Source organism: Oncorhynchus kisutch, linkage group LG8 (genome assembly GCF_002021735.2).
Source record: "Oncorhynchus kisutch isolate 150728-3 linkage group LG8, Okis_V2, whole genome shotgun sequence".
NCBI classification, from domain to species: domain Eukaryota; kingdom Metazoa; phylum Chordata; class Actinopteri; order Salmoniformes; family Salmonidae; genus Oncorhynchus; species Oncorhynchus kisutch.
Genome location: NC_034181.2, coordinates 51,264,431 through 51,290,687, shown reverse-complemented (window position 1 = coordinate 51,290,687; position 26,257 = coordinate 51,264,431). Strand labels below are relative to the sequence as shown.

General features: G+C 42.5%; 1 protein-coding gene across 1 annotated transcript in view; it reads left to right on the top strand.

Annotated features, from left to right (window-relative positions):
• LOC109895575 (MAM domain-containing glycosylphosphatidylinositol anchor protein 1) overlaps window positions 1-26,257 on the top strand; it is a 410,076-nt gene that overhangs the window by 126,801 nt on the left and 257,018 nt on the right. The window contains exon 4 of the mRNA XM_031830541.1: window positions 4,363-4,537. Within this exon, the coding sequence (XP_031686401.1) occupies window positions 4,363-4,537 (175 nt within the window). The remainder of the gene's footprint in view (window positions 1-4,362; window positions 4,538-26,257) is intronic.

The window sequence follows — 26,257 nt, the reverse complement described above, 5'->3', positions numbered from 1 at the left end:
CTGGAAGCCAGTCCCACATATCCATATTTTTTTATTGGCCAAGAGGTGTGACTGAGTGGACACAGACCTTCAGTCTAAGTGTTTTGTGTGAGAATTTTCACTTTAGGACCAATGGAAAGGTCTACAAATGGGCGAAAGGTATGAAGAGATTAATTGAAGTGACTCATGTCTCAAGACCTGCTGTGCAGCACTCTGTAGCACTGAGGGGATTGGGAGCAAAGCAGCAGTATAAGGATTTCCATATTTGATGGACTAATAAAATACTATTATTCTGTGAAGAACTCTCCCTCAATACACAAGTACCATTGAATCACGTTCACATCCGAACCCCAGTGTCCCGAATCCCCTGTTGAATCCAACCCTGCAGTCTTACGTTCTCTAGGGCTTATTGTCTCTTCTGTATGCAGTACCCCTAGGAAAATAAAACAAGTATTTGGTGAATGAACTGAGTTTCATTCATTTCTTACTTTAGTTCTTCAAATAACTCACAGGAAAGCTGGGAGTGGGTCTGTGTTGAAAATCCACTTTCTGTTGAACTGCGAGACTTGTTGCATCTCCCTACTCTGGCAATAAAGGAAGGGAATAGAGGAAGATACTGTACGCTGGTGTGCCATCGCTCCTCTGGAAAAAGAAAAGCTGGTGAGGAGAAAGAGGGCGATGATTTCCCATGACTAATGTCAGAGAGAGAAAGACTGCTGCTCTGCTCTGGCGTTTATCTACTTCCACTGTATTTCTCTTTCTCCTCTCTCTTCCAATTCCTCCTTTTCTCTCTTGCTCTCTCCCGATCTCTCTCTTCAACTTCCAATGTGTTCCTCTGCTCCTTTTTCCCCTCACTTTCTCTCCCACATCCAGCATTCCCGTCCATCCCCAGTTTCAACTGCACTCTGCTAACCGGGTTCTCTCTTTCTCTCACTCACTCACTCACTCACTCACTCACTCACTCACTCACTCACTCACTCACTCACTCACTCACTCAAGCTTTATTATTTCACACAGGGGTGAAGTTTTCCCTATGTACAAATCTAGGATAAGCTTCCCTCCCCCAACCTTGAACATTAGTGAGAAAAATGAACTGACCCAAGATCACCGTCAACGCAATAACAACACCTATTTACCTCTTTGTTTATTCCTTAAGAGATTCTTTGAAATCTGACACAAAGTTGCTGGATAACATTAAAATCAAATTTTATTTGTCACGTGATCCTCAACACAGTGGCCCCTCAGGGGTGCATGCTCAGTCCCCTCCTGTACTCCCTGTTCACTCATGACTGCATGGCCAAGCATGACTCCAACACCATCATTAAGTTTGCCAAAGACACAATAGTGGTAGGCCTGATCACCGACAACCATGAGACAGCCTATAGTGAGGAGATCAGAGACCTGGGAGTGTGGTGCCAGGATAACAACCTCTCCCTCAACGTTATCAAGACAAAGAAGATGATTGTGGACTAAAGAAAAAGGAGGACCGAGCACGCCCCCATTCTCATCGACCGGGCTGTAGTGGAGCAGGTTGACAGCTTCAAGTTCCTTGGTGTCCACATCACCAACAAACTATTATGGTCCAAACACAACTATTTCCCCTCAAGAGACTGAAAAGATTTTGCATGTGTCCTCAGATCTTCAAAAGGTTCTACAGCTGCACCATCGAGAGCATCCTGACTGGTTACATCACCGCCTGGAATGGCAACAGCTCGGCCTCCGACCGCTAGGCACTACATAGTGCCAATGGCCCAGTACATCACTGGGGCCAAGCTTCCTGCTATCCAGGACCTCTATACCAGGCTATACCAGTGTCCGAAGAAGGCCCTAAAAATTGTCAAAGACTCCACCCGCCCTAGTCATAGACTGTTCTCTCTGCTACCGCACAGCAAGCGGTACCGGAGCACCAAGTCTAGGTCCAAGAGGCTTCTAAACAGCTTCTACCCCCAATTCATAAGACTCCTGACCATCTAATCAAATGGCTGCCCAGACTATTTGCATTGCCCCCCCCCTCTTTTACGCCACTGCTAATCTGTTATTATCTGCACATATCCACTTTAATAACGCTACCTACATGTAGCTTTTACCTCGACTAACCGGTGGCCATGCTCATTGACTCTATACCGGTACCCCCATATTTAGTCTCGCTATAGTTTTTTTACTGCTGCCCTTTAACTAGTTATTACTTTTATTTCTTATTTGTCTTTTTACAACTGCATTGTTAGTTAGGGGCTTGTAAGTAAACATTTCACTGTCATTTCACTGTCAATTTGATTATCCGTGTCGTTCAGCTGTTAATGTCTCGTTGGTAGGATAGTCTTGATCAGAGCTCATCCATTTTGTTATCCAATGATTGCACGTTGGCTAATTGACTGATGGTAGAGGTGGGTTACCCACTCACCGTCGGATTCTTACAAGGCACCCCGACCTGGATCTCAGTCTCTTCTTTATGTAAATGACGGGGATATGGGCCTTGTCCGGTGTCTATAGTAAATCCTTTGCGTCTGACTCGTTAAAGATAAAAATCTTTGTCCAGTACGAGGTGAGTAATCGCTGTCCTGATATACAGAAGCTTTTTTTCGGTCATCAGATAAGGTGAAAAAACAGACAATAGCACCATTGGTTAGGAGCACGTAAAACGGCAGTCATCTCCTACAGAGCCATTTCTACAGTCTGTTACCCAAATGGCACTCCTGTTGACCAGGAGTGCATTATAATTGTAATTAGTCAACCAGGTCAAGGTTATACCATCGTACCATGGTAGACAGATCGACTCGTCTTTATCATTGGTTCATCAGGTATACACACACATAAAGAGCACAGCCACACACATGCACTCAGTCACTAACCATCGACAGTACACACACATACACAAACCGTTGAGTCAGTAATTATTGACAACAGGGTCCCACACCTAATTCCTAACCTTCCCCTCCTTGTCCGATCAATGAGAAACAGCTGTCTCCATATGCGCAGACAAACAAACCTGAATAAACAACGAGTGTTTAAAAGTGCCCAGCTAATCCTATAATCCCAAGTGTGCGTTATAATTTACACATCCCAAATGGCACCCTATGCCCTATTTAGTGCACTATTTTTTGCACTAATAGTGCACACTGGTATTCCATAGGGCTCTGGTCAAAATATGCACTAAATAGGGAATAGGGTGCCATTTGGGATGCTACAGCCTACACATCCCCTGTTCCTCAGTCTAGTGCTATGCTATTATATCCCACCTCACACTGTTATCAGGAATGACCTCTCTGATAGTAGGAGGATGAAGTTAATTGTCCTGTAGAGGTTGATATGAAAATGTTTAATGAGGCTTTAATTGGTATTAGTTTGTTTAATTGACATTGATCTTTGTGATAGTGTTGAGCAAAGATCAACGTATAGAGGTGGTGGGTTTTTATAGGCTCTTGATTGTCTTTTTTTTACTCAAAAGAGCTTGGTTTTTAGCATGAAAAGCAGTTATCTGCTTTTTCACAAGGTGAAAATAATGAAAGCAGTAAACAAACTGAACAAAGTGCAGAATGGATAATACAGTGAAGGATGCCAATTTAAACATAACCTCTGTGTCTACACTCTTAGAATAAAGGGTTCTCCGGGTGTCCCCATAGCAGAAGGTAGAGCCTTCTATGGCAAGGGTTCTACATAGAGCCCAAAAGGGTTCTTATACCTGGATCCAAAAAGGGTTCTTCAAAGGGTTCTCCTATGAGGACATCCAAAGAACCCTTTTAGGTTCAAGATGTATTAAGGTAATATCTCCATTTCTATCTTTGTCTGGAGAAAGGCCCCTAGGCAGCACCGTACACTTTTGCCCCCCGTCTCCCAGATGTCAATACCTTCAAAGCGCTTCTCGTTTCAGATATTTTATTGGGAAGCATATAATACATTCAATTAAACAGTGACGGGATTTTGTTTTATACAGAAGAAAATAAACATAGGATGAATAAACAAAATAAGTACATAAAAAATGGTATGCAGAGAAAAGGAAAAATCCCATGACAGACAACCAAAAGATCAAAACTATTCCTACCCAACATCACCGTAAAGAGGCACCCCTGGCAAGCTCCCCCCTCCCTCTCAGGCACTCCACATGTCCCCTGCAGCTGCCTCCACCCAGCCCCCCACATTCCTCCCACTCAACTCCAATTGCTCATGGATAAAAAAGTGCACGTGGTTCTATTTTATTCAGCTAATATATCCTAAAGGTAGTGGAGGAAGGGTTGACAATTCTTTTCAAATTTGGTCATTTGGGAGAAGCACTGTAGAAAGGTTATAGATCAACGTTTTTGGCTGGGTATAGTATATATTCACTCTATACTATAGTATACTATACTCTGAGCCTAACTAACCAACTCAATCCCTTGCCCCCTGCAGGTGCGGTGGACAAAGACAGCAGGCAGCGCCTCTGACAAGTTCCAGGAGACGTCCATCTACAACGAGACGCTGCGCATCGAGGGCATCCAGCGGGTACAGGGCGGCCGCTACTACTGCAAGGCCGACAACGGGGTGGGGGTGGCTGCCATCAAGTCCATCCGGGTAGACGTGCAGTGTAAGTCGGCAGGGAACGCCGCGATCGATCCCTCCACTGCCCCCCGAAACCATTCCCAGAATGATCTCAGAATTTATGTCTGGAATTTGGAAGGATCTTGGCAGGAAAATGGTGGCAAATTTCTAAATGGGAATGAGCTCTCTGGGAGTATCTGTTAGGGATATTTAGATGGTAAAAGGGGTGGAGGTTTTGATATTGAAGTTGTTAGCTTTGGGTGGGAAAACTTCAAAGGGACGTGGGCATGTGTCAAACTCATTTCATGGAGGGCTGAGTGTCTTCGGGTTATTGCTCCTCCCTTGTACTTGATTGATAAATTAAGGTCACTACTTAGTATGGAACTCCCCTCACCTGGTTGTCTAGGACATACATATAGAGAGAGATTTTATTTTAAACAGGAGACACTAGGCCCTCCATTGAATGGGTTTGACACCCCTGTACTAGGGTGTTTGTAGGGTAAAAGTTAGTGGGGTAGAAGGGAGATTTCCTTTGACTGTTCTAGTCATAGGAGAGGAGATAAAAATATGGATATTCCTGGAGAGGCTAGCAGTGGCGGGATCTAAAGGAGAGCATGGGAGAGTTAGTCCAGGTGGCACGTGGCCACCCTGTGAATGGGGCCTCGTGCTGCTGCCTGTTGCCGCCGACCCACTGTCCCCCTGAGTCAGGGGCCAGGTCAGGGCCCTCAGCCAGTCTTGGTATAGTGCCCCCTACTGCATTGCACAGATGTGATATCTCTAAATCCCTTTAACATTATCCAGACCTGCCATTCACCCCAATTACAGCACAACACAGCACAGGATCAGGATAGGCACACATTATTTTTTAACCTTTGTGCTCTTTGACATTGTACATAATGTTTTCCCTACTATTACCTTGTCCATCATCCTTCAACAAAAAGCATCACAAAGATCCTATACCGCTATTGCCAGCTAGGTCTGTCTTTTAGTCTTCTGGTCCTCGGAGGGCGGTAATTGCGGGGCGAGTGAACAGAGAGAGCTGCGGTGCTGACAGGGGAGGCAGAGGGTAACCAGTAGTGACGTGTGACGCTTGTTCAATTTTCCCTCCCCGCCGCACCTCAGTGTGCTCGCCGGGTGACTTTGGAAGTGAGGGAGAGAAAGAGAGGCAGTAATTAGAGTGAGCAAGAGGGCCGGCAGGCAGCCTCCACCTCTCCTCCTCTTCTGCCACCCTTACCCCCCTCTTTTTCTAGGAGGAAAGGGGACCCAGGCATTGTGGGACTGAGGGGGGGGTGGGGGGTGGAGTTAAGAGAGAAATGGCAGATATAGAAAGGCACGGACTAAAGAAGTGAGAGAGAGAGAACGAGAGGGACACAGAGGGAGACGGAGAAAGCACAGAGAAAAAAAAGAGAGCGAAAGAGAGGAGACAGACACAGACCAAGACAGAATAGAGTCAAGGTGAACCAGGGGGTAGGTCTGGTTTCAGGTCTCCTTTGGGAACAGTAGACAGCTGGATATCATGGGCCATAATATCATGTCCCCACAGTCAGTGAAGGAGAGAGATGGAGAGCAAAAGGAGGGTAGAGGGTTCAGAGACAGGAGGGAGAGAGAGCATAGAAAGAGAGAGAGAAAAGCTTTAGAAAATCCACACGCTCTCTTTTCTCAGCTCTGGCCAATTTAATCCCTTTGCGACATCTGTTTACAATTATCTTTTTGAAGTTATGAGCCAGATACTTTTTTCTCACTGCTGCCTCACTGCAAGGTTTGTTTGACATCATTTCACGTGCTACCTACAGGAGTTTAAAGAGATACTTGGATTTTGGCAATTGAGCCCAACCCTGCATACTAGCCATGTCTCACACCCTCTCTCTCCTTCTGTGACTGCATGCACATGTGTGAGTTTGTGTGTGTGAGTGTAAGGTTGCATGTTTGTTTGTGTGACACAGGTCAGCGCGAGGTTAAAGGGATACTTCAGGATTTTGGCAGTGCCCCAAACAGTCAAGCATACACGCACGCACACATGCTCACAAACTGACATATGCTCACGCAGTCACAGAAAGAGAGAGCGAGGGTGTGAGACATGGCTAGCATGCAGGGTTGGGCTCAATTCAGAATTTGGGAATTGACTCCCATTCAACTCACAAGTTGAAATTCGCATTGAATTGGCCACACCGCACAGGATGTAGAATTTGAGTTTGAGTGACAGGAAGTATAATTTAATTCAGTGCAATTCATAGAAATTATACTCAGTCATAGAACATGAAAGATAATATATCACTTTTCTCTGGAAACAATGTTCATATACTCCTTTAACCTCTGTGCTTAGAATAGTCAATTATTTTTCCACCAACCACTTAATTTGTTTGGCTTCTTTTTGAAGGCCTCAAGATCAACATGATCCTAAACTAATGCATTCTGTGAAATGTAGTATTTTTCCAATATTTAACTAAATGTAAGTGATTAATGAAATATAATATTTGCATACAGGTTTTGGTTTTGTTTGTCCTGAAAATATATATATATTTTTTTAAATAGGAACACAAGTCTTTATCTTTAATGTTTGCAGATCGCGAAGAACAGCAGGAGAGATAAATACTCATTTAGAGGAAGGGAAGGAAGTATAAAAACAAAATTGGAGGGAGTAAGCTAAATTAGACTAGAGTCCACTGAGAGTGATATAATACTAGAGGTTAAATCAAAATGACCTATACAGTTATCAAACTATCCATCATGAAATTGTTTCTTATACTGTATGCCCCTGCCGGCGTAGTTAAATCCACCTAGAAACAAATATGTTCCACTGTGTTTTAGTACAAGTTCACTTTGTTAATGTACACAAACGTACTCCAAAATGTAGAGCAGACAGGCGTCCATGTTTACAAACGCCATCATTGTTCACAAAATCTCAATTAACCTTAATTGACAGACACCTCATTATCATTGACCTCTCACCTCTGACTTTCCATGCAATGTCAGTTGATGGCTGGCTGAACCTTGACCTTTGGCACTCTGACCAGCGAGACAATGGGCCAGTGGGCGGGCGGGAGTTTAACTTGTTGCCTCTACTGTTGGATGGACTTGGTTCAGGGACCCATGCTAAAACACCCTATATCGCTTCCTACCTTAGCATAGCCCTCTCCAAAGACCCACCGGAGGATCCACACAGGTAAGGGGGTCTTGGAGGCAGGGTATCCCGGGATAGGATGGGGAAAGGAGGGAGGCGGTCATGCTGTGGTGGTAGTGGTGGTTCTATGGGGAAAGCTATGGCTTGTGGTATGTGGGTTGGTGTACGCCGATGAATACTGGCCTTCTAGAATTGTTGAATATAGTCCTATTATGGTACTGTACTATGGTCTATAAGGATGAAATGAGGATAAACAATTTGTCATGTCAATACTGTGACCTGGAATGAATCCTGTAGCACTCACACCACTCACACCTAGTGAGCATTGGATGATCATCATAGGATGTCCTCTATATGTAGGTACTCACTCGGTGAGTGTTATTACATGTAACCTGAGAAAAGCTCTTCGCTAGCATGTTAGCTCTCATGTGTGTTGTTGCCTGGGTTGAGCACCAACTCCGGTTTGTCGCTAGTAGTTGGCGTCACACTCATCCTCCGCACGCACACACGCATGCACACAAACACACGATAGCAAGAGGCACAGACCGTGGCACAGAATGGGAATGAGCAAGCCAATCACATTGTGATCCCCTTAGAACTGTGTGTGGGTGGGCACACCTAGGCTGGCGAACACACACACACACAGAAAAACACATAAGGACACACAAACAGATACAAGGAATTCCATGCTCTCTCACACAAAGTCCAGTGGCCAATCCTAAATTGCTGCCCACTCTCCTCAGTGTGTGTGTGTGCCACCTCCCCCCATGCTTGCAAGTATGTGTGTGTATGAGGGAGGGAGGGAAAGTAGAGGAGGAGGTAGTGAACATAAGCTCTGACCTTTCGGTCTGAGCCAGGCTTCGGCTCTCTGAATCATGAACCAACCAGTAAAAAAAGAATCGCTGTCAAAACTTCTCATCTCTCTGTCCTCTCTCTCTACTTCTCTCTCCCCCTTTTTCTGTCAGGCTGTATGACTGTCTCTTTCCTCTTTCTCTCTGTACCTTTCTCTCTTTACCCCCTCTTTCTCTCCCTACTGTATCTCTCCTCTCTTCTCTCTTTCTGTCTCATGTTCTCCTCTGTATCTCTTTCTCTACAGATTGTTCGCTGGGAATGTTTGGATACATGATAGCCAATTAGAGCATAGTATTGGAGGGTGTGGGAGCTAGGGGGGCTTAAGGGGAGGGAGAGGGATTGGCAGGTACATATAAGAGTGTAAGAAAAACGGATGAGTTGAGATATGGGAAGTATATACCCTCACTAATTACCAGTGTGGCATTTTTTAAATATTTTTTTTGGTGAGACCTGACCGATTTCAGATAGAAATGGGAGATACAGTAGATCTCTCATTCTCATTGAAAGCAAGTCTGATAAGAGATCAATCCTTTCTATGTTTCCCGCTTTTGTTTCTGCTTCTTTTTTACTGTCGGTTTTATACTGTACTTCTGCTTAAAATACAAAATGTTTGGTTTAGATGGTACAATGATTCTCTTGGGTCAATTTAGATTTTTTGAAATGAGGAAATGGCAGAGCATATTGCACCTTTAAGAGCATATTGCACCTCCCAATGGGAGAATGTCAACAAAGAAGAAAAACATGATAAATAAAAGTCCCAGTCAGACAATATAACAGTATGCAACTTTTACATTATGAAACACCTTCATAAAACTTTGTGGGAGACAATTTATTTTACACAGTGATTCAGTCACAACACACAACCTCACTAACTGAAAGCAATCCGTTCTTGGCAAGACAGCACAAACAGATCTGGAACCAGGCTAGCTATATCTCTGATTTCATCTGAAGTGCCTTTGAGTTGAAAAGTGACTCACAAACTCTACTACACGTCCAGTCTTCTGTGAAAGCGGCAAATGTTCAGTGACTCTTGCCCTAAGGTGTGTTATGAATCCGACAGCTTCCCTCTGTTTTGTAACGACACTGTTCTTTTATGCCAATCTCAAACTCAGCCTAACACAGAGGATGTGCTGCAGGGTTCAAATGTGAGTGGATGAGGTTGAGAAGGTGACAGGCTGCTTGCATGTCTTGTTGGGTATGTATGGGTGTATGAGCTGAATGTTGTTTGATTATGCTGACAATCTGGAATTTTTGTCGGCCTTGATTGCATCATTACATTGTCCCGCCATGTGAACTCAGCCCTGTGTGTGTGACACTGTGTGTGTATGTGCCTTTCTTGTGTGTAAGTGCGTACCTCTAAATGTGTGTACCACTTTCGGTGTGTGTGTGTACCAATTTCTGTCTGTGTGTGTGTAGCCAAGCAACTCGCCGTCGATGCCTCCCATGAGTTCCGACACACGGCCACTGCGCCAATGCCAAAGCCTCCAATAAATAAACACACACACACACACTGAGGCAAGGTCGGGTCTAGCGTATGAGGGAGCCTTGAATCCATGAGAGCTTTGTTGCACTTACCTCCTACTCTGAGGCTTCTGCCATTGTCAGATAGAATAGCGGTGCACTGTACCGTAGCTTCGCACAGCCAGCTTAGCTGTGTTTTTGTACACACTGAAGAATAGGAACAGGGACGGCTCTTGCCTTTTTGGAGCCCCAAGCGTGACTTGGTTGGGGTGGTCCCCACAAGGCAAAACATTTTAGTAGCCCTCCTCGACGTGTTTGATCATATTTTCTGCAATTATACACATTTTGTCATGGGGTGGAGGATTTTTTGTGCAATTTTAAAACACATTTCCTGCAATTCTCACCATTTTGCCATGGGGTGGAGAGAAATGAGTGCATGTTAAAGCTACTTGAAAATATAAAGAGGGCTACTCAGTGATGTGTTGGATTTGTAACACTTTGTATTCAGGACATAGTCAATTTCTTTGCTACATGTTTTGCAGTTTTACTTTACTGCCTTATTGCAAAAAAATATTTGTGTTCTGTACAGGTTTACTTCTTTTCATTGTGATTGTTAGGTTAGTATTGTGGAGTCACTACAATGTTGTTGGTCAGTTCTCATATCCCAGCCATTAAACTCTGTATCTGTTTTAAAGTCAACACTGGCTTCATGGTGAAATCCCTGAGTGGTTTCCTTCCTCTCTGGCAACTGAGTTAGGAAGGACTCCTGTATCTTTGTAGTGATTGGGTGAATTGATACACAATCCAAAGTAATTCATAACTTCACCATGCTCAAAGAGATATTCAATGTCTGCTTTTTGTATTTTTACCCATCTATCAATAGGTTCCCGTCTTTGCGAGGCATTAGAAAACCTACCTGGTCTGTGGTGTTGAATCTGCGTTTGAAGTTCACTGCTCAACTGAGGGACCGTACAGATATTTGTATGTGTGGGGTACAGAAATGAGGTAGTCATGCAAAATCATATTGTTAAACACTATTATTGCATACAGTCATGCAACTTATTAAGTAAATGTTCACTCTTGAACTTATTTAGGCTTACCCTAAAAAACGGTGTTTAACACTCAAGACATTTCAGCTTTTCGTTTTTATTCATTTGCAAAAATGTTTAAAAACATAATTCTATGTTGACCTGCCTACACACAACTATGGGATATTGACTGGGCCAGTGACACAACATCTCAATTTAGTATACATTTTAAATGCAGGCTGGTAACACAACAACATGTGGAAAAAGTCAAGGAGTGTGAATACTTTGATGGCACTGTACTGTATATGATTGAGAATGACTAACAAAAGCAATGTCACATGCCCGGTTGGTATTCGGCCATGATTTCTAAAAGTTTAGATAGCTGTCTAGACTATTTTCAAATCTTGAAATTGTTAGCTGACATGGCTAATTGAGTGACTGTCAGTGAAAAAGAGAAAAACTGCTGATGCACAATTTAGAAATTGTACCTGGTGTATTCTGCTATTCTTACTCTCCCCAGGAAGTTGAGACCCTGACTGAGTTCCTTTTTGTGGGGGGTTTGGAGCCCCCTAGAGTCTGGGGGCCCTAAGTGACCGCTTATGTCACTTGTGCCTGGAATCTGAATAGGACTTGTAGCACCACTCAGATAGGGTTTTATTGTAGCTCTGAAAAGACAGCTGTACGTGAGAGGAAAGCTGTAGCATATATGTATTGTATGAGCGTGTAGTGTTGTGTGTCGAAATCTGTATATTTACCACCCGTGAAAAAAGTCAGTATTCGACATCCATCCATGTCTGAGGATGTTGGGAGATGACTTGGAAACCGGCCACTAAGGGCTACAGTGAGCGCTGTTACCTTCAAGTAGGTTTCGGTTTTGCTAGGGCGTTTTGGATAAAGAATGGGCATAAGTATCTGCCTCTGGTGTCGAAGGCTGCACATCTGAATCCAGCGATAGAAAGGTTTGAGATTTTTTTTTCAGCCTATCCCAAACCTTATCCCTCTCCTGGTATAGGGGACGCTTGCGTCCCACTTGGCCAAAAGCCAGGGAAATTGCAGTGCGGCAAATTCAAATAAAATGATATCAAAATTGAACTTTCATTAAATCACACATGTAAGATACTAAATACTTGAGGTAATTTTAAACGTTAATAATCGATCAAATTGAAGACGGGTCTATCTGTTTTCAATACAGGAAGACAACATACCAAGCTACTTTTCAAGTCTTGCGCAACTCTCAACAGTGTTACGCAGTTCCTAGATTGCCGTACTTCTTCATTGCACAAAAGAATAACCTCATTCCAATTCCAAAGACTGGTGACATCCAGTGGAAGCGGTAGAAACTGAAAACAAGTTCCTAAGAAATATCGTTTCCCAATGAGAATTAACTGAACAGACAGAGACCTAAAAAAAAAAAAATCTGAACGGTTAGTCCTCGGGGTTTTGCCTGCTACATAAGTTCTGTTATATTCACAGACATGATTCAAACAGTTTTAGAAACTTCAGAGTGTTTTCTATCCAAATCTACTAATAATATGCATATTACTTTGAAAAAAACTTTGACATTTAAGAAAGATGAATGAACGTCTAATTCTGACGATGTGAGAGCTAGTTGATGTGTACAACGGTCGGTCTGTGTGTAAGATTGCGCTGTTTTGGCACCGAGAAGGAGAAACATCATACACACACAATGCAGTCATTTTCCATTTGCTCTTCTATTCCCAGTCTGCATAACCTTCCCTCCTTATTCCTCTTTGTTCACTCTGTCCTCTCAGAGCCCCCCCCCCCCACACGCACACACTGTGCAGCCATTGAGCATCGTGTTTGAGAGCTGTTTGGGCAAATCACGCGACATATCTCCCACTAATTGGCACCCGACAGGAGCTGGCGAGCATTTTTGCATGCCACCTCTGGTGCCAATCTCACCCCATAACACAACAGCCCCATCACACGCACCCAGAGTCACATGCACACACAAAACAAACTGCCATGGCTCTCCGCTGCTGCTTCCTGCCTAGCGACCCAACGTACCTCTCACCCAGGCGGCCCTGATGAAAGTGAAATACTTCCATAGCTGTGGAATTTTCATAGCCGCCTAATAAACAACCCCCAGCCTTGTTAAAGTTATTCGCTTAGTTAAAAAAAAAATATGTCAGTGAGTTCCAGGCTCTGCGTATACAGTTAGCTAATTGTGCTAATGCGAGCTGTGCTCGTGTAGCAAAATTAGGAGTTGGTTTAGCCCTCTAAGAAATGTTAAGTGCAAAGGGGGTAGTCTCTGTGGAGTGTGTATGTGTAGGATTTTAATGAGGAATTTATAGGGTGCAGTTGTGTTTTAGTGGTGTGTGTGTACAGAAACAAGACTGCATGCTGTTGCCATGTGTTGTATATTATATCACTCATATGCACAGAGGAGCTTGTGAGCTTGGATGAATATGTACCCCACATATTATAATATATCAACTATATAAAAATATTCACTTGGTTGCTGTTTTTTTAGTTGATGAGAATGATAAATAAAATGCTGTATATAGTTCCTTCGGAAAGTATTCAGGCTCCTTGACTTGTTCTACATTTTGTTACATTACAGCCTTATTCTAAAATGTATTAAATTGTCCCCCAATCAATCTACACACAATACCCCATAATTATAAAGCAAAACCAGGTTTAGAAATTGTAGTAATTTATAAAAATAAAATAAATGAATTTTCACAAGTATTCAGACCCTTTACTCAATACTTGGTTGAAGCACCTTTGGCAGCGATTACAGCTTCTTGGGTAGGACGCAATAAACTTGGCACACCTGTATTTGGTGAGTTTCTCCAATTCTTCCTGATCCTCTCAAGCTCTATTAGGTTGGATGGGGATCATTGCTGCACAGCTATTTTCAGGTCTCACCAGAGATGTTCGATCGGGTTCAGGCCCAATCTCTGGCTGGGTCACTCAAGAACATTGAGACTTGTCCCGGGCCCACTCCTGCGTTCTCTTGGCTGTGCACTTAGGGTCGTTGTCCTGTTGGAAGGGGAACCTTCGTCCTAGTCTGAGGTCCTGAGCGCTCTGGAGCAGGTTATGTAGGATCTCTGTACTTTGCTCTGTTCATCTTTGCCTCGATCCTGACTAGTCTCCAAGTCCCTGCCGCTGAAAAACATCCCCACAGCGTAATGCTACCACCACCATGCTTCACCGTAGGGATAGTGCCAGGTTTCTTTCAGATGTGACACTTGGCATTCAGGCTAAAGAGTCCAATCTTGTTTTCATCAGACCAGAGAATCTTGTTTCTCGTGGTCCGAGAGTCTTTAGGTGCCTTTTGACAAACTCAAAGAGGGCTGTCGTGCCTTTTAATGAGGAGTGGCTTCCGTCTGGCCACTCTACCATAAATGCCTGATTGGTGGAGTGCTGCAGAGATGGGAGAACCTTCTAGAAGGACAACCATCTCCACAGATGAACTCTAGAGCCCTGTCAGAGTGACCATTTTGTTCTTGGTCTCCTCCCTGACCAAGGCCCTTCTCCCCCGATTGTGCAGTTTGGCTGGGAGGCCATCTCTGGGAGGAGTCTTGGTAGTTCCAAACTTCCATTTAAGAATGATGGAGGCCATTGTGTTCTTGGGGACCTTCAATGCTGCAGAAATGTTTTGGTACCCTTTCCCAGAACTGTGCCTCAACACGATCCTGTCTTGGAGCTCTACGGACAATTCCTTCGACCTCATGGCTTGGTTTTTCTCTGACATGCACTGTCAACTGAGGGACCTTTATATAGACAGTTGTGTGCCTTTATAAATAATGTCCAATCAATTGAATTTACCCCTGGTGGACTCCAATCAAGTTGCAGAAACTTCTCAAGGATGATCAATGGAAACAGATGCACCTGAGCTCAATTTTGAGTCTCATTTCAAAGGGTCTGAATGTTTGTTTATTTTTAATACATTTGCAAACATTTTCGCTTTGTCATTATGGGATATTGTGTGTAGGTTGAAAAAAAAACTGCAATCCATTTTAGAATAACTTCACAAAATGTGTAAAAAGTCAAGGAGTCTGAATACTTTTCGAAGGCACTGTATATAAAAGCCATACCTGTGGTAGGTAGGGTACACTACTTCAGGAAGGAAGGAGCGATGCTAACATAGCCTAGCCTGGCAGACGCGACTCATGGTACACAGCGCGGCAGAACTGATAACTGGTCTGTACAGAAGTCTGTTTGTTGGTGCAATATTCATGCAAAAGTTGGCTTAAGTTTTGATTGGTACTTACATGCAAGATAATTGAATTCACAACACCCCTGCCGTCCTAGTCAATTCGCTTCAGTAAAACATAGGTTGTGATTTGTTCAATTCGAAAATGTGATATCCAATCAGCAGGACACCACTTTGAAGTCCCCTTCATGATTAACACATTTTACCGAAAACATCAAAAGAGCCTTTCCAGGCTGAAGACAGCAGCACTTTGAGTTAGATGGCTATGTTTAGTCTGGCTGACACCTATTGTGTGCATGCATGCTTGTGTTATACAAACATTTGCATTGCACATTATTTTACTGTACATTTCAGCACATGTTGCTCCAATTCATAATAAGAGGTCTCAGGTTCCTTGGTGCTGGCACAGTTTAGTGTGAACCCATTTTTACTCCACCCAACACAAGATTTAATGTTTTCTAGAACACAATCCCAACATAGAAGACCAGGACATTTAAGTATGCTCAAGGTCAGTTTTATTTTAAATTCATGGGTTAACATGGATCGGACCCAGTTTCCCCACAGCAGACTGCATGATTTCCCAGACTGTGTCGACACAATAGAGGGTAACCTTCCCATCAGATAGGTTACCCTCCCCCTGATTGCCTCAGGTAAATATCAGGCATGCAAAAGTGACACTGCAACATACTGCACACTGAATTATTCTGATATGGCACTTCAAACAATATGTTAAATGGCAATACAATGTCACTCTGTTGCTGCAAACCATATGGGACCCACCCTTGGCCCTGCTCTACTCTTCCAACCCCTCTATAAGACTCTACTGCTACAGTTGAAGTCGGAAGTTTACATACACTTAGGTTGGAGTCATTAAAACTTGTTTTTCAACCACTCCACACATTTCTTGTTAACAACCTATAGTTTGAATCACGGGGGTTTCAGCATCATGTTGTGGGGGTGCTTTTCTGCAGGAGGGACTGGTGCACTTCACAAAATAGATGGTATCATGAGGGAAGAAAATTATGTGGACACATTGAAGCAACATCTCAAGACATCAGTCAAGTTAAACTTGGTCGTAAATGCATCTTCCAAATGGACAATGATTCCAAGCATACTTCAAAAGTTGTGGCAAAATGGCTTAAGGACAACAGAGTCAAGGTATTGGAGTGGCCATCACAAAGCCCTGACCTCAATCCCATAGAACATTTGTGGGCAGAACTGAAAAAGCGTGTGCGAGCAAGGAGGCCTACAAATCTAATTCAGTTACATCAGCTCTGTCAGGAGGAATGGGTCAACATTTACCCAACTTATTGTGGGAAGCTTGTGGAAGGCTACCCGAAATGTTTGACCCAAGGTAAAGGCAATGCTACCGAATACTAATTGAGTGTATGTAAACTTCTGACCTACTGGGAATGTGATGATAGAAATAACAGCTGGAATAAATAATTCTCTCTACTTATTATTCTGACATTTCACATTCTTAAAATAAAGTGGTGATCCTAACTGACCTAAGACAGGGAATTTTTACTAGGATTAAATGTTAGGAATTGTGAAAAACTGAGTTTAAATGTATTTGGCTAAGGTCTATGTAAACTTCCGACTTCAACTGTATGTGACAAAATAGGGAGGGGGAAAGAGAGATAAGACAACATATAGAGAGGGTGGGGATAGGGTCAAAATTTCCCAACGAGGGCCCAACGAGAACCGTATTCCCATAAAATAAATGTCTCTGTATGGCAATATCCAGATCCGCACAGCCCCATGTCCTGAAATGCACCTGGTCTGAGACTGCTTGGCAACGCCACGGATGGGCCCATCTCCGGTGCGAAACGAGAGGAAGACAGACTGCAGGGAAACGTGGCGGAGCTAAAGCTCCTAGATGTGCCTTGTACCAATGCCTCATTCGGTCCTCTGCTCTCAGATCAGCTCCACAGCCCTAGTTTGTCATCAGCGCAGCCGCCCACTTCCTCACTTGAATTCATCAGTAAGACTACTCGTCCCGGAGACACTGGTACAGTGCGATCACAGCAAACAGACAAGCCATGGACACTTGCATCGGGGTCCGATCCCCAAGAAGAGACATTCTCCACTCAACTCCCAGCCCCCGAACACCACAAAACACAGGGCTTTTAAAGGAATTACAGCCAACCCCCAGCTACCTGTCTAATTAGCTCACTCTCTGCAGGTGCGTCTGATCACACCAGCCCCTCCACCCACTTATCTACCAATCCATCTTGTGACAGTACCAAAGGGGAACACTGTCTCACTGTCAATAACGACACAAAGCAACTCAGCATGAAAGGTATTATGTACCCATTTTCTTCTCTATCCACTACCTTACAGCACCTGAATACAGATCACATGAAGTCTGACAGGACCTTGTGGTCCTTTTGGTATTTATCATAAGGCCACACTGTCGCTGAACAATATTGTCAACAGACATTACTGTTGAAAAGGAAATAGGTCACTTATTGTCTATGTACCAAATGTCACTATATTTCCTATATAGTTCTGGTCAAAAGTGGGTGACAAAATAGTGTATATGGTGCTATTTGGGACACAGCCATTATGTTCACAGAAAGTGGGAGGTTCATTTGTTTGGTTGATGCTCTTGAATAGAAGGACTGTCACTTGACCTAATATTTGTTGGGTTGCACAAAATGACATATCTATAATCAATATGTCTATGTCACAAATGGCTCTCTATATTGTGCACTAATTTTGGCCACATACGGCTCTGGTTAAAAGCAATGCACAACGTGTGGAATAGGGTGCCATTTCTGCTGCAGGCAATATAACTACAGAGAATACAGTGGCCCGATTGAGAGATAAACATCTACTTTATTAAAGGTCTTTATTAAACAGTGGGCTAGTGTTATTGGCAGCTGGAACCTGTCAGAGGATGGTTATATGGCACTGTTGAATTATAGTCTTAAATCATAAGAGACAGTTACTCTCAGTATAGTCTTGTGCCACAGACCATATTCTTGCATTGTAGATGCATACATGGTTGGGGGTAAGTTGACTCCCAGTATCATTATCAGTACTTGCAGTGGTCAGTCTTACACATGGACAGGACCATTTAAGTGGGACTTGCAAGGTATTCAACTCATGTTCCAAGGTGGACATATTGTAGGACCATGTGTCTCCTGTATGGACACAAAAATGGTACATGCTCAAAGTGCTTAGAAACAACAACAAAAATTTATTCATGTATGTATATAAATGTATATGTAAATATCTGTATATTTTGTTCACTGTGTCTGATTTACCTGTTCATTTGTGAACTTGCTTGCTTAATAAGTTACTATTTCTAGCAACTCAGTTTGCACAGTGCAGTGGTGTAAATATCAGGGTGTTCCTCTAAATGTTTCTCAGATGAGACAGTTGAGTCTGGTGGTGTGTACTGTACTTATGGGTTGAACCTGTGGTCCATCACTGTACTTGTAAGCACTAGCGGTTCTGCGGTTCTTGTGACAACAATTTTGGACCCCCTCAATGTGGAATATGAAATTGGTTTTACATAACTAATATTTGCTATTGTTCTTTTTTACATCCGTTATTAGACAGTGAAAACGATGATGATTATGAACATGGTCTTTTGCCTGCTAATGCCTGCAATGCAGTGAAGAAAACGATATGACAACAATAACATCTAATGTAACTGGCCCCTCTAACAGTACAACTGGCCCCAGCTTGGCCCCCCCAGTTGAAATGGTCTAGAAACATCATTGCTTGTAAAGATATAGACTTATTTAAAATACTATGTGAAATTCCTCACATGGAGAGATGGTCACTTCTGAATCAGGTGTTCTCCATACACGCTCATGTTGAGTTTGATCTAAGGGGTTCTCATATCTATTGCGTCCTTCATAAATATTAAAATATAATACAAATAATATATACAGTACCAGTCAAAAGTTTATACACACCTACTCATTCAAGGGTTTTTCTTTAGGTTTACTATTTCTACATTGTAGAATAATAGTGAAGACATCAAACCTATGAACTAAAACTGTGTTAAACCAATACAAATATATTTTATATTTGAGATTCTTTAAATTCGCCACCCTTTACCTTGATGACAGCTCAACCAGTTTCATGAGGTAGTTACCAGGAATGCATTTCAATTAACAGGTGTGCCTTGTTAAAAGTCCATTTGTGGAATTTCTTTCCTTCTTATTGTGTTTGAGCCAATCAGTTGTGTTGTGACAAGGTAAGGGTGGTATACAGAAGATAGCCCTATTTGCCAAAAGACCAAGTCCATATTATGGAAAGAACAGCTCACATAAGCAAAGAGAAACAACAATCCATCATTACTTTAAGACAGTTGTTCCCAAACTTTTTATATTCCCATATCACCTTCAAACATTCAACCTCCAGGTGCGCCCCCCTCTAGCACCAGGGACAGCGCACTCTCAAATTGTGTTTCTTGCCATCATTGTAAGCCTGCCACACTCATTCTTATGTTTAATAAATGTATTGTGTAGTTTATACAATACATTTATTAACCATAAGAATGACTGTGATTTTTTGTCATAACCAGGCTCGTGTGAAGTGACAAAGAGCTCTGTTTGGCCCAAAATGTTTGGCCCAAGTTAAACAATTTAAATGCAATGCTACCAAATACTAATTGAGTGTATGTAAACTTCTGACCTACTGGGAATGTGATGAAATAAATAACAGCTGAAATAAATAATTATCTCTACTATTATTCTGACATTGCCCAATTCTTAAAATAAAGTGGTGATCCTAACTGACCTAAAACAGGGAATTTTTACTGGGATTAAATGTCAGGAATGGTGAAAAACTGTATGCAAACTTCTGACTTCAACAGTACATTGTAAAATCGTCACATGGTCGCTGCCCATATCATTGCATAATGCAGAAAATACACGAGAGTTCAGGGGCCTTGCTTTGACAAAGTTAACCATTTTTACTGTAGTGTCCAAAACGTCTTTCAAGCTGTCAGGCATTCCCTTCGCAGCAAGAGCCTCTCGGTGGATGCTGCAGTGTACACAAGTGGCATTGGGAGCAACTGCTTGCACGCGCGTTACCACTCCAATATGTCTCTCTGTCATGGCTTTTGCACCCTCAGTACAGATACCAACACATCTTGACCACCAAAGTCCACAAAGCTCTCCAGTAATTAAAAAATATCCTATCCTATTGTTCTGGTTTCCAGTGGTTTGCAGAAGAGGATGTCATCCTTAATTGACCCCCCATAAACGGAACGGACATATACCAGGAGCTGTGCCAGGCTCTCCACATCTGTTGACTCATTCAGCAGTAACGCATATAATTCACTGGCTTGTATGGGAAGCAGTAATTGTTTCAAAACATCTCCTGCCATGTCACTGTTTGATGAAGTTATTGTCTGCATAGTTTTTTTGTTCTTTTCCCCCAGCATTGTCCCAGCCATATCCGTGCCAGCAGGAAGATTTAAGTCCTCAACAACAGTATGGGGCTTGCCTGTCCTAGCCACTCATTTGCTCACCATTTAAGACAATTCTAGCCCATTCTTATTAATGGTATCTGTTGCTTTTATACATGTCTTATTACTCAAAAGTCATATTCATTCCCACTCAAAAAACTCCCGTGGCTTATTTTTCAAATGTTCATGTTTAATTTCTAAATGTCTGCGCAAGAGTAAATGTTTCCAACGAGAGAGTAATGGTTAATGTGATTGGATGTTAATAATTTAACTAGGCTACCTGTATTTGACATTGTGTTGTTATTTCACTGAACACTAGATGGTTTAATTTTATTGTTGGCAGTGAAACGAGGCTACTCAGGCGAGGAAAGAAAACTCACCCAAATGTATAGCTCCGTTGGAAAATGTGAATCACATTTTTATTTGGCATACCTCCGACAGCATTGTGCATACCCCTAGGTGTACGCGTAGCCCAGATTGGGAATACCTGTCCTAGAGAAACCTATAGTGGTGAGAGGAAATTGTTCTTTGTCTCTCGTCTTCGGTCGAGTTTCCTAGGCTAACAGTACATAAACAGCTGCAGACTGAATGAATGTTCCAGTGTAGACTTCTTCTTCTTCTTCTTCTTCTTTGAGAGAGAGAGAGAGAGAGAGAGAGAGATTCAGAGGGTCTTGCAATATCCAGGTCGCCCTGTACTTTGGCTGGTCTTTAGCTGTAAACCTTTTCTCAGCCGTCCGGCTTACCGTCCATATACTGGTCTGTAGAGATTCCAACCATTTCAACACGTGGATGGTCCTCACGTTCTCTGGTCTAATATTTTAATTCTTCAGGAGTCCTTCATAAGCACTCACATTGGAGGGTGGTTCCATCACGTTACCACAATGCCTGTGCTCACATGGGCGTGGTTACTGACTTGGTAAAACATTACATGAAAAACAATTCTCGTTTAGAAGGCTAAACTCACATTTCATCTTCTCACAAATAGTTTCATATTCAATCATTTAAGTTTTACAACATTTCAATGTAAACCTGATAACTGAGACATATACATTTGTACAGTTACCATTTTTTGGTTATACCATCCTTCACGATATCCTAAAACAACTGATTTGACATTAATGTTCTTTAAGTCCCTACCCACATTATTTAGGTTAGAAATATGGTTTCAATGTCTAATCTTTTGATGTTACAGTACTGAAAAATCTCTCTCTGTGGTAACAAAGGGATTTCTAACAGCAAGGTATTTACGACCCAGTTGTTAAGTCATAAAACTATGGTGGGAGAGAGAGAGGGCTGGGCGAGCTGATCTGGCGCCTATGACCCTCACCCAAGAAGGAAAGTCGTGACACCATCTATTGTGTTCGTCCATGCATGTTTGTGTTATACAAATGTTTGTACTATACATTATTTTACTGTACATTTCAGTACATTGCTCCTATTCAGAATAAATAGAGGTGTCAGGTTCCTTGGTGCTGGCACAGTTTAGTGTGAACCCATTTTTACTCCACCCAACACAGGATTTAATATTTTCCACCACACAATCTCAACAATGAAGACCAGGACAGGTATTGTATACTCAAGGTTTTTTATTTTAAATTCATGGGTTAACATGGATCGGACACAGTTTATGCTACCTATATCAAAACATACACGTGGTTTAGCCAAAACTAGAAAGTTCTAGCATATTTCATGAAGTTCTCATATGATCTGTGCAGGATATAATTTTAATACAACCAAACAATTAACTTTCATTAATGTTTGTCTTTTCAGCCCAAATATAACCATATTCAGATATTATATTATCAGGTATTGTATTCAGATTGTATATTCTACCTGAATTACTTTTCTTTGGAAAAAAATATGAGGCGAAACCAGGGTGGCAGGTAGCCTAGTGGTTAGAGTGTTGGGCCAGTAACCGAAAGGTTGCTAGATTGAATCCCCGAGCTGACATGGTAAAAATCTCTGCCCCTGAACAAAGAAGTTAACCAACTGTTCCTAGGCCGTCACTGTAAATAATAATTTGTTCTTAACGGACTTGCGTAGTTAAATAAAGGTAATAAATAAATAAATGAAAACCTCATTGGTAAGGCATTGTTGAGGGAAGTAATACATCTCTATCAGATCTCATTCACGTCACCGACATGATTTAGGTTTCACAGGCAAATTATATAAACAGTATGAAAAGGTCAATCTGCTGCTCCCGAGTGGCGCTGTGGTCTAAGACACTGCGTTGCAGTGCTAGAGGAGTCACTACAGACCTGGATTTGATACCAGGCCGGATTACAACCGGCCGTGATTGGGAGTCCCATAGGGTGGTGCACAACTGTCCCAGCATCGTCTGGGTTAGGGGAGAGTTTGGTCGGGGGGGGGGTTTCCTTGGCTCATCATGCTCTAGTGACCTCTTGTGGCGGGCCGGGAACCTGCAGGTTGACCTCGGTAGTCAGTTGAATGTGTTTCCTCTGTCACATTGGTGCAGTTGGCTTCCAGGTTAAGCAAGCTTGTGTTAAGATGCGCGTTTTGGCAGGTCATGTTTCGGAGGACACATGACTCGACCTTCGCCTCCCACCTCCCGAATATGTCTCATGCTTTATGTTGATAAAGTCCCTTTGACGCTTGGGGCTCCTGAGTGGTGCAGTGGCACTGCTAGAGGTGTCACTAAAGACCCTGGTTCGATTCCAGACTGTATCACAACTGGCCGTAATTGGAAGTCACATAGGGCGGCGCACAATTGGCCCAGTGTTGTCTGGGTTAGGGTTTGTCCGGGGTAGACCGTCATTGTAAATAAGAATTTATTCTAAATTTGTTCTAAACTATGGAACTCCCAATCACAGCCGGATGTGATGCAGCCTGGATTCGAACCAGGGACTGCTGAGTTGCAGTGCCATAGACCGCAGTGCCCTAGACCACTGCACCACTCAAGAGCCCTCAGGAGCCCCCTTGCAGCAATTACAGCTGCAATTCTCTTGGGGTATATCTCTATAAGCTTGGCACATCAAGGCAAAACTGCTCCAGGTCCTTCAAGTTGGATGGGTTCTGCTGGTTTATAGCAATCTTTAAGTCATACCACAGAGGTCTGGGCTTTGACTAGGCCATTCCAAGACACTTAAATGCTTCCCCTTAAACCACTCGAGTGTTGCTTTAACAGTATGCTTAGGGTCATTGTCCTGCTGGAAGGTGAACCTCCGTCCAAGTCTCAACTCTGGAAGACTGAAAGAGGTTTCCCTCAAGAATTACCCTGTATTTAGCACCATCCTTCAATTCTGACCAGTTTCCCAGTCCCTGCCGATGAAAAACATCCCCACAGCATGATGCTTCCACCACCATGCTTCACTGTGTGGATAGTGTTCTCGGAGTGATGAGAGGTGTTGGGTTTGCGCCAGACAAAGCATTTTCCTTGATGGCCAAAAAGCTCAATTTTAGTCTCATCTGACCAGAGTGAGTACCTTCTTCCATATGTTTGGGGAGACTCCCACATGTCTTATGGCGAACACCAAACGTGTTTGCTTATTTTTTTCTTGAAGCAATGGCTTTTTCTGGCCACTCTTCCGTAATCCCCAGCTCTGTGGAGTGTACGGCTTAAAGTGGTCCTATGGACAGATACTCCAATCTCCGCTGTGGAGTTTGCAGCTTCTTCAGGGTTATCTTTGGTCTCTTTGTTGCCTCTCTGATTAATGCCCTCCTTGCCTGGTCCATGAGTTTTGGTGGGCGGCCTTCTCTTGGCAGGTTTGTTGTGGTGCCATATTCTTTCCATTTTTTAACAATAGATTTGATGGTGCTCCGTGGAATGTTCAAACTTTGGTTTTGTAACCCAACCTTGATCTGTACTTCTCCACAACTTTGTCCCTGACCAAGTTGACTGTGCCTTTAAACAGCTTAGAAAATTCCAGAAAATTATGTCATGGCTTTAGAAGCTTCTGATAGGCTAATTGACATCATTTGAGTCAATTGAAGGTGTACCTGTGGATGCATTTCAAGGCCTACATTCAAACTCAGTGCCTCTTTGTTTGACTTCATGGGTAAATCAAAATAAATCAACCAAGACCTCAGCAAATTAATTGTAGACATACACAAGTCTGGTTCATCCTTGGGAGCAATTACCAAATGCCTGAAGGTGCCATATTCATCTGTACGTACGCAAGTATAAACACCATGGGACCAAAGCAGCCGTTATACCGCTCAGGAAGGAGACGCGTTCTGTCTCCTAGAGATGAACGTACTTTAGTGCGAAAAGTGCAAATCAATCTCAGAATAACAGCAAAGGACCATGTGAAGATGCTGGAGGAAACTTAATTATCCATAGCCACAGTAACATTTGTCCGATATCCACATAACCTGAAAGGCCGCTCAGCAAGGATGAAGCCACTGCTCCAAAACCGCCATAAAAAGGCCAGACTACAGTTTGCAACTGCACATGGGGACAAAGATCATACTTTATGGAGAAATGTTCTCTGGTCTGATGAAACAAAAATGGAACTGTTTGGCCATAATGACCATGGTTTTGTTTGGAGGAAAAAGGGGGAGTCTTGCAAGCTGAAGAAAACCATCCCAACCATGAAGTCAGGAGAAGTGGCCCAAAATTCACCCAACTTATTGTGGGAAGCTTGACCCAAGTTAAACTATTTAAAGGCAATGTTACCAAATACACCCAATAAGTATTGAAACATCTGACCCACTGGGAATGTGATGAAAGAAAGAAAAGCTGAAATAAATAATTCTCTCTACTATTATTCTGACATTTCACATTCTTAAAATAAAATAAAGTGGTGATCCTAACTGACCTAAGAGGGAATTTTTACTAGGTTTGAATGTCAGGAATTGTGAAAAACTTAGTTAAGTTTACTTGGCTAAGGTGTATGTAAACTTCCGACTTCAACTGTACATATGCTAATATCCAGTGACAGAACATGTGACACTTAGATTGCACACAGGTGGACTTTATTTAGGGAATTATGTGACTTCTGAAGGTAATTGGTTGCACCAGATCTTATTTAGGGGCTTCATAGCAAAGGGCGTGCACCACTTTTTATTTAAAAAAATAATAATTAAACAAGTTTTTTAAAATTTCACTTCACCAATTTGGTGTAACGCTGTTCGTAATAATGATGATCAGACCAAGGCGCAGCGTGCATAGAGTTCTACATGTTTAATAAAGAAAGTGAATGTTAAGCTAATACAAAACAAAATAAAGAATAAACGAACTGTGATGACAATGTAGTGCGAACAGGCAACTAAACATAAACAATATCCCATCACCCATAGGTGGAAAAAATGCAACTTCAGTATGATCCCCAATTAGAGACAATGATTACCAGCAACCTCTAATTGGGAATCATACACAAACATAGAAAAATAAACCTAGAACTTCAAATAGAAATAATAAACAAGACTAGTCACGTCCTGACCTACTCTACCATAGATACAGGCTTTCTATGGTCAGGACGTGACATTTGGACTAATTTGTGTATGTCCATTATATGAAATCCGAATAAAAATCCATTTAAATTACAGGTTGTAATGCAACAAAATAGGAAAAACGCAAAGGGGATGAATACTTTTGCAAGGCACTGTAAATAAAATAAAAACAGAAAGGTGAGTTTCTATGACATTTTTCAATAGAGCTGTTGGGAGCCCTTACTGTTGTTTGAAATGAGAGCCAAGATGACGGCCATTTTTTATTATTTTCTATG